Raw genomic sequence first — 8,621 nt, forward strand, 5'->3', positions numbered from 1 at the left:
AGGACAGTGTGTGTTACTCTAGGGCAGTGTGTGTTGCTCTAGGGCAGTGTGTGTTGCTCTAGGGCAGTGTGTGTTGCTCTAGGGCAGTGTGTGTTGCTCTAGGGCAGTGTGTGTTGCTCTAGGGCAGTGTGTGTTGCTCTAGGGCAGTGTGTGTTGCTCTAGGGCAGTGTGTGTTGCTCTAGGGCCATTCTAGGGCAGTGTGTGTTGCTCTAGGACAGTGTGTGTTGCTCTAGGACAGTGTGTGTCAACTGGTCTCTGTGTTCCCATAAGGGTGTCGTGACGTGAATACCATTGATGCGATGACAATGATTTAATCAAGTCAATTTACTACGTTTAAATTATTATGTGATTAAATTAATGATGTAACAATTAACTCATTAGCAATCTTGGGACACCACAGAAAAAGTTTGTTTAATGAGTTACCATTTCCCCGAATTGACTGAAGAATATACCTTTATCATATTAGTCATCCATTAATTATTATTACCTCATATCAGTCTCATTCTGAACGTCGTTGACTTAAATCTGCACCAACCCTAATCTGCATGATGATTCAGCGATACACAAATTGGCTTAATTATTTATTTAATAACTAACTAAATAATCACACAGAATGACATAAACACACACACAGGATAGATTATACGTTGATTACTAACATAATGCAATGAAAAGTCCCTAGTGGACTAACCCGATATGACGGCTGGTTACACAGTGAAAGGGCTGGGGAAAGAAAGAGCGGGAGAAGGAGAGACAAAGGAATTCAACTATCGTACATGCAGTTGAATAATAATACGTTCATCGTAAATATGGATATTTAGCACCCTAACACCTGCTCATTCAGATTTAGAAATGCAATGAACATATTTACGCTTGTATGTCTTTGTCGACTCGCTCTGCTGAAATCGCCCGATCCGTCTGTGACGAATAGTTCAACAGAAAGTCTCTGGTTGTGTAAGTCTCTGGTTGTCCACTAGAGGTCACCATGTCCTTAGTAGTTGTAGTAGGTTTCATCTAAATCCATCTCCTCCCACTTCCCGCCACTGGACTTCCTCTCATCACCATATCTGGTGGTGAGAAGAAGTTCTAAACGGATGCCTCAGATTTATACATCCTGTGAATTATCTGGGTTCTTCTATCTGTGACATCGCAGAGCAGATATTCTATATATCTGTTCTACTCTAAATGTTTCCCATCACTGAACACCTCCCAGGTGATACCGACAGACAGTTATGTGATTAAACTCCTCTGATTGGTTGTTTCAGTGGGAGCAAAGGAGGGAGGACGGGACCTGTGTGATGACCCCTCATACGTCAATGTGGATAAACCCCGCCCCACAACAGCTGCAGCCAATGGCAACGCTCACAGAGATGCGTTCGACATGAGTGAGTCCCAGTTGGCCCTATCAGCTAGAGTCTGTGTACAATACATCGACTGGCCCTGCAGTCTGTAGCAGTCACTATCAGTCATCTCAGATAAGACTAATTAGAATGGTTATCAGCTATATTGCAGTAATTACACTACAGTAGAAGTCATTAGTTTATTCATTTGGGTTTGGACATAGGGGAAATTAGAATATTGGTATATTGGTATCAAGAATGAATCTGGTCTGGTCGTATAGTCTCACAACGTCTCTCTAGCTCTGCCCTCTCTCCTTCTCCTCTCAGAGCCGTTTGATGATTCCCTGGGTGTATCAGGTCTGGGGGTCTCAGCGGCGCCCCCTCTGGTGGAACAGCTGCAGTGCGAGGCCTGGTTCCACGGCAGCCTGAGTCGCAGGCAGGCTGAGAGACTGCTGACCCGTGACGGAGACTTCCTGGTCCGAGAGTCAGGCACCACCCCTGGACAGTACGTCCTCACTGGACAACAGGGGGGTCAGCCCAAACACCTACTACTGGTCGACCCAGAGGGAGTGGTGAGTTGCAGGGAGAGGTGTCTGAGTTAGAGCGAGCCATCCGACCCCTTCCCACTTATCAGCTGTGACGTGCTATGTTTTGTTGACCCTCTCTCTTTCTCTTTCTCTATCTCTCTGTGTGTGTGCGCATGTTGTCCTCAGGTACGTACCAAAGACCACCACTTTGAGAGTGTGAGCCACCTGATCAGTTACCACATGGACAACAGACTGCCCATCGTATCAGCAGGCAGTGAGGTGTGTCTGCAACAACCAGTGGAGCACAGGGCCTGAACACACACACAAATACAGCAATGCAACACACACACACACTCTCAGAAACACTACACACATAAGCAGTGCTGACCACATTAAGGAAAGCCAAAAAAACACCTCTGTCACTCTTTCTGCCAAAATCATTTGTTCTCTGCTTTTCCTCACACCCTCCTCTCCTCCTGGACGACTCACTGTTACCTCCGTGATCCCTCCTTCTGTTCATCCTTCCGTCATCGAGGTCCACCTCCATTCCTCCATCCCTCCAAAGAACGTGGGAGTAACATCTAGGAACACTTTTTATTTTCCTTCTCAGTGGGACAGAAATAATACAATTGAGTAAAAAATGTAGCATTATTAATTAAATCATGCCATAGAATGATTCAGAAATGATACAATCATAGTAAAGGAGGACCTTGGAGGGGAGGAGTGAAACGTAGAGAGAGGGATGGGGGGGAGAGGTCTTGATCCAGACATGGCAGAGGAAACAGTTTCTCTCACCGTCACAGAAGCACTCCAAAGACTTGTCTGATGATTGGACTCATCAGAGAGCTCGGACATGGACCCTCCAATCAGATATCAGTGGAACACAGGAACAGCCAATCAAATATCAGTGGAACACATGAATAACCAAACATGACTGAGATCAGGCCTCCTGTTAATATGCATAGACATACATTTTTGTGTCCACACCAATCAGGGCCCTCGCTCACCCTCAAGCCACTCCCATTAAAATACTTTTCATCTTTGACCATTGACCCCCTGAGTGATACCCGGTGATGTCACGGAGGACGTCTCTGTATGCAAAAAGGGGGTTGCTATGCCAACAACCATTGTCTCCGTCTGTCCAAATATGGACACGGTTTCTTTCCGGCCTCCGAAGGTGGAGTTTGATAAAAGGATGTGATTCATGCCCATCCGACATCCGCCTGTCTGTCTGCAATGGACTGGTCTCCCTGTCTGTCTACAATGGACTGGTCTCCCTGTCTGTCTGCAATGGACTGGTCTCCCTGTCTGTCTGCAATGGACTGGTCTCCCTGTCTGTCTGCAATGGACTGGTCTCCCTGTCTGTCTGCAATGGACTGGTCTCCCTGTCTGTCTGCAATGGACTGGTCTCCCTGTCTGTCTACAATGGACTGGTCTGTCTGCAATGGACTGGTCTCCCTGTCTGTCTGCATGGGACTGGTCTCCCTGTCTGTCTGCAATGGAATGGTCTCCCTGTCTGTCTGCAATGGACTGGTCTCCCTGTCTGTCTGCAATGGACTGGTCTCCCTGTCTGTCTGCATGGGACTGGTCTCCCTGTCTGTCTACAATGGACTGGTCTCCCTGTCTGTCTGCAATGGACTGGTCTCCCTGTCTGTCTGCAATGGACTGGTCTCCCTGTCTGTCTGCAATGGACTGGTCTCCCTGTCTGTCTACAATGGACTGGTCTGTCTGCAATGGACTGGTCTCCCTGTCTGTCTGCAATGGACTGGTCTCCCTGTCTGTCTGCATGGGACTGGTCTCCCTGTCTGTCTGCAATGGAATGGTCTCCCTGTCTGTCTGCAATGGAATGGTCTCCCTGTCTGTCTGCAATGGACTGGTCTCCCTGTCTGTCTGCAATGGACTGGTCTCCCTGTCTGTCTGCATGGGACTGGTCTCCCTGTCTGTCTGCAATGGACTGGTCTCCCTGTCTGTCTGCATGGGACTGGTCTCTCTGTCTGTCTGCTCTGATCATGACAAAGAAAGTGGACTTGGTTGGACTGGGGCAGCAGAAACCATGGAGATGACTCCTACACCAACATACAGTGTGTTAGTCTGTATCTGTCATGTGTACCTTCATTGGGTGTATAGTGTCTTTACATAGAGATGGGTGGAGAGAAGACTGGGAAGGGGCAGGGGGGAGGTTCCACATCTAGAGATGTCATCAGACTTAGACACGATGTCATCTGAAAGAGCTCAAAACCAATTCTACGACGATGTCAGTCAACCCAAATGCGGCTGTCACAATTTAATCGGTACTGTGTTGGAATTGTAGTTCAGATTATTGCCAATATTTTCTTGCTTTTCAATGGATTTGTTGTTAATATCTGTTTGCCTTGACAATCTATAGCCATGTTTCTGTCTGGACGGGTAGGGGGTGGAGAGGTTGGTGGGCATACTGGATGAAGTGTGTTTAATGCCGAAAACATTCGATCCAGAGCATTCAAAGCAATGATTTTCTCTCCTCTCCAAATGTGCTGCAACACTTGGTCAGGAGATTAGCTTTTAGCGTTAGCATTAGCGTTAGCATTAGTGTGTGATGTGTTTCTTCTCAGCTGACTGCAGGGAAAACTGTTATCAGCACTGTTCACAACGGAATCTGGGAGCTTCACGAACGTTGGTCAGACGTTGGACTTTGACGTGTTGTTTTCCTTGGAATTAGAAGATAGTAGAGGGAGAGAAAGTGGAGGAATCATCCTCTCCCTCCTTCTCTTCATGATATTTTTTGTATCTTTTACTCGTGCCTTGTTTCTTCGATGCAGTCACCTCAGTGCAGTCTGTCACCTAATGTACTGTGCTTATTGTACAGTCAGTTGATGTACCTAATCCAAATGTAGTGGATCCTGTCACATGGTCTCTCAGTCCATCAAAGACTGCAAAAAGGACACTGACTCTCACCACCCAGGTCCAGTGATGGCAATCTGCTCCTCTATTGCACATTTGTTCTTACTTCCTGTTGTCACTTGTTGTTGTCACGGTTGCTCGATGTCGCAGCTCTCATTGGAGGGATTTCCACTCCACCTGTAAATAACATCAGATCTGATTGGTCGGTTTGAGTTCTTGGTTCTGAAATTAAAGTCTTTATTGTTTAGATTTTATTAATAAAATGGGTGGGACAGAACCAGATACTGTATTTCATATATAATACTCACAGAATACTTTTCTCTCTGAATCCAAGTCATTTTGATTCTAGCCAATGAACCATGTCCAGATTTTTGAGGGTGGCTGAAACCAAACTGTAAACGTGGAAGTGAAGAGTAAACTGGGATCTGCCACCTGCTGTACAAAATATTTCAGTCTCATCAGGAGGGTTCCAGAAATCCTGGTTGGAGGATTCATGGAATTCCTGTTAATTCGCTCGTGTAATTCTAGGATTATTTTAACCAGGATTTCTGGAAAACCGGGGAATTTGGGGAAAGTTATCTGAATTCTGCAACTCTAGTCATGAGAAAGGGTTCTCTGAGCCTGGACAGGTAACTGTTTTATTCATCTTTCTCATCGTGCTTCTGTGTGTTTGTGTTGTGAGAGAGGATGTGTGGATGATCAGAGTTTATGGTTGGGAGTGTAGGGGGTTGTGTAGTTCTTACATGGTGGCACATGTGCTCTGTGTGAGGCCTTTGCTTCATTCTGTCACAAACACACAGGAGGGACAGCTGTGTTAGACACCGACTGTTTAAGTGACTATAGGTCCTGGATAGGCAACAAGGAAACTAGTATACAAGCCCCAAGGTGTGTGTGTAAAAGGAATAATCTATCCTCTACATTATTTGTGAAGCATTCTAGCGTTGCCATTGTTCATCACAGTTGCCTTTGTTGCATGGAAATCATTTTTTACAGTTTCTACATTGTTGTTTTGATGTACTTTTTGATTTGAGTTTTGAAAGCCAAAGGGTTATTTTCAATTATCCTTCACAAATATTGATTTACTTTTTTACTTTTTACAGCTCTGTTGTAATACTCTTGTTCTTTTGGGGGGAAATACATCTGTTTACACCTGTATCTGAAATCACAGATTGCATATATCATGAATCTTTCTTGGTGAGTTTGGTTTTAAAATGCAGTTTCTGGATTTACTCTTTGGTCTCCTGTGATGTTTTCTTAAATGTTGATTCATAACTATTAAATAGAACATATCCCCTTTACTTATTTATTCTGCTAAATACAGGTGAAGACTATATATTGTTTTAATTAAAGTTCTACACTTCGAGGAGACGACCAAGGAGATTATGAGAGGACAGGACAAGGAAAGAGACAGGATCGGGCAGGAAGAAGTTACTTGAGTTACCACAGGGGGAGGCTTGTTGAGTTACCACAGGGGGAGGGGGAGGCTTGTTGAGTTACCACAGGGGGAGGGGGAGGCTTGTTGAGTTACCACAGGGGGAGGGGGAGGCTAGTTGAGTTACCGCAGGGGGGAGGCTAGTTGAGTTACCGCAGGGGGGAGGCTAGTTGAGTTACCGCAGGGGGGAGGCTAGTTGAGTTACCGCAGGGGGGAGGCTAGTTGAGTTACCGCAGGGGGGAGGCTAGTTGAGTTACCGCAGGGGGGAGGCTAGTTGAGTTACCGCAGGGGGGAGGCTAGTTGAGTTACCGCAGGGGGGAGGTAGAGGCTAGTTGAGTTACCACAGGGGGGAGGCTAGTTGAGTTACCACAGGGGGGGGGGGGGGCGTGTTGAGTTACCATGGGGGGGTTGTTTAGTTACCACAGGGGGGAGGTAGAGGCTAGTTGAGTTACCGCAGAGGGGAGGCTAGTTGAGTTACCGCAGGGGGGAGGCTAGTTGAGTTACCGCAGGGGGGAGGCTAGTTGAGTTACCGCAGGGGGAGGTAGAGGCTAGTTGAGTTACCGCAGGGGGGAGGTAGAGGCTAGTTGTGCCTCTACATTAAGTGCCAAGGCCTACAGTAGGGTCTAGGGTTAGATAATGTGTATTGGTGCAGGGTCCATGTCAGCAAATGTTGTATATTCAGACCTCTGGTGAGAACATGTCCTATAGCTGTCATTCACAGAATAATTTCAACCTGGACGATGACCACCACGCATTCATCCAACAGAATAGAAATCAGAATAGTGGGGCTTACTTATTTCAACCTGTTCAGAACACAAAACACAGATTACCAGAAGAGAGAAACAATAGGCTGTCACACAGTCCTGGACTAAGAGAGGAGGCATATTGTGCGCTTTTACAGTAGAGCTGCATTGAGCAGGTGATACTGGAACTATCCTGAGGGGTGTACTGTAGGTGTGGTGGATAGATTATGCTTTACATAGAGAGAGACGGAGAGCACCGAGCTAGTCTGTTCCAGACTGGCAAAAACCCTAGAGATGCAGAGAGAGAGGGGTGAAGGGAGGGAGAGAGAGAGGGGTGGTGGGGTGCAGAACACACCCAGAGCCAGTGAACAGAATGTTTCACAACCAGGGGTGACTGGTGTGTCTGTGTTCCAGAGTGTAGAAGAATAGAATAGAGAAAGATCAGGAGCTGAGAGAACACCCCCTGGTGTTGGTAGTGTTGATGTCACTATAGGAGGAGCTCTCTGTCCACTCACACCCAGTCCAACCCTGGTCTTCTCCTCTTCCTTTCCTCCTCTACTCCTCTGGGATTGACCTGACCCCTATTCCTCTCATCTCCCATTTCTATAATTTCTTCCTCTTGTCCTTCGTGTGGAACAGAGCCATGCACCCCCAGCGTCCTATTCCCCAGGCCATGCCCTCCTCCCTCGGGCAGAACCTGCGTGACATGGCCATGGGCCTAGGCAGAGGGAAGAACTTCCTTGGTGGTAACATTGCCTACGGCTTCATCCAGTCCCTCAAGGAGTGCCTCTACTTTGTACTCTGCTGCTGGTGCATCAAGGAGATACTGGACTGACTGACTGAGACACTACGAGAGGGAGAGAGGGGCATGAGGGTGAGGTTCTCTTTCCTGCGTGTCTCTCTGGACGTGTTTCTCTTTTCCTCCTTTTCACTCTTTCTCTTCCGTTTTTCTCTCACCAGCTAAGATGTTAAACACAGCGTGTGAAGCGGTGTAAGTATGAGTCTTGTCATTACATACATTAGATACTGTGCATAGTTTGACTCCAAAATAGAAGATGTTTGCCAAACTGTTTTCTGACAACATAATTTCCTTTCAGCTACGGTACATGTCACCTGTTAAATATTCTACCAAATATGTAGGACTGTGTAGTATGTTATGGTTTACATGTTGTACTATATGGCCCTGGTGTGTGGATTTGCTCCTCTTTGTGCCCATGATGCAGTTCTGTATTCCTGCCTGGAGGCTTGAGAAACTGATGTGCTGCCTGGTGTATCAGAGGATCTCTGTTATTCTCTGATCCTGAGTCAGTCGGTCTGGAGACCTGCAGTGTGTGTGTGTGTGTGTGTGTGTGTGTGTGTGTGTGTGTGTGTGTGTGTGTGTGTGTGTGTGTGTGTGTGTGTGTGTGAAAAATCGTCTTAACACCAATCAGCTGATCCTAGACCTGTGGAGAAACCAAACCTGTGAGGCAATGGACATGGCTTTTGATGCTGCTTAGGTCATATTTAATTCCAAGTTTTATTAATTTCTGTACAGTCTTAATATGCAAGGAATAAAAATGAATGTAATATCTGATTTTGTTTGTGTGTGCTAACCAGAGTCAGGTGATGTGTGTGTGTGTGTGAGAAACAAAAAAGTGGAGCGTGACATCTGCCAATGTCATCATAGTGTCAGGTGGCACCACTCAACATCGGAAATGCA

The 8,621-nt window shown here is 46.4% G+C and overlaps 2 protein-coding genes across 4 annotated transcripts in view; both read left to right on the plus strand.

The window, feature by feature from the left end:
- LOC129857099 (SHC-transforming protein 1-like) overlaps positions 1-5,976 on the plus strand; it is a 30,966-nt gene extending 24,990 nt beyond the window's left edge. For all 3 annotated transcript variants that reach the window (XM_055925032.1, XM_055925031.1, XM_055925030.1), the window contains 3 exons: positions 1,266-1,385; positions 1,668-1,912; positions 2,054-5,976. In XM_055925032.1, the coding sequence (XP_055781007.1) occupies positions 1,266-1,385; positions 1,668-1,912; positions 2,054-2,182 (494 nt within the window). In that variant the 3' untranslated portion in view covers positions 2,183-5,976. The remainder of the gene's footprint in view (positions 1-1,265; positions 1,386-1,667; positions 1,913-2,053) is intronic.
- A 755-nt stretch (positions 5,977-6,731) lies between these two features.
- LOC129856662 (lens epithelial cell protein LEP503-like) lies at positions 6,732-8,464 on the plus strand. The gene has a single exon (XM_055924403.1). The coding sequence runs from the start codon at positions 7,566-7,568 to the stop codon at positions 7,755-7,757; it is 192 nt and encodes a 63-aa protein (XP_055780378.1). The 5' UTR covers positions 6,732-7,565; the 3' UTR covers positions 7,758-8,464.
- The last annotated feature ends 157 nt before the right edge of the window (positions 8,465-8,621 follow it).

The sequence above is a fragment of the Salvelinus fontinalis genome, chromosome 6, assembly GCF_029448725.1.
Source record: "Salvelinus fontinalis isolate EN_2023a chromosome 6, ASM2944872v1, whole genome shotgun sequence".
NCBI lineage: Eukaryota > Metazoa > Chordata > Actinopteri > Salmoniformes > Salmonidae > Salvelinus > Salvelinus fontinalis.

Excerpts from the sequence above, each read along its gene's own strand:
- LOC129856662 (XM_055924403.1), top strand. The coding sequence starts at position 7,566 with ATGCACCCCCAGCGTCCTATTCCCCAGGCCATGCCCTCCTCCCTCGGG.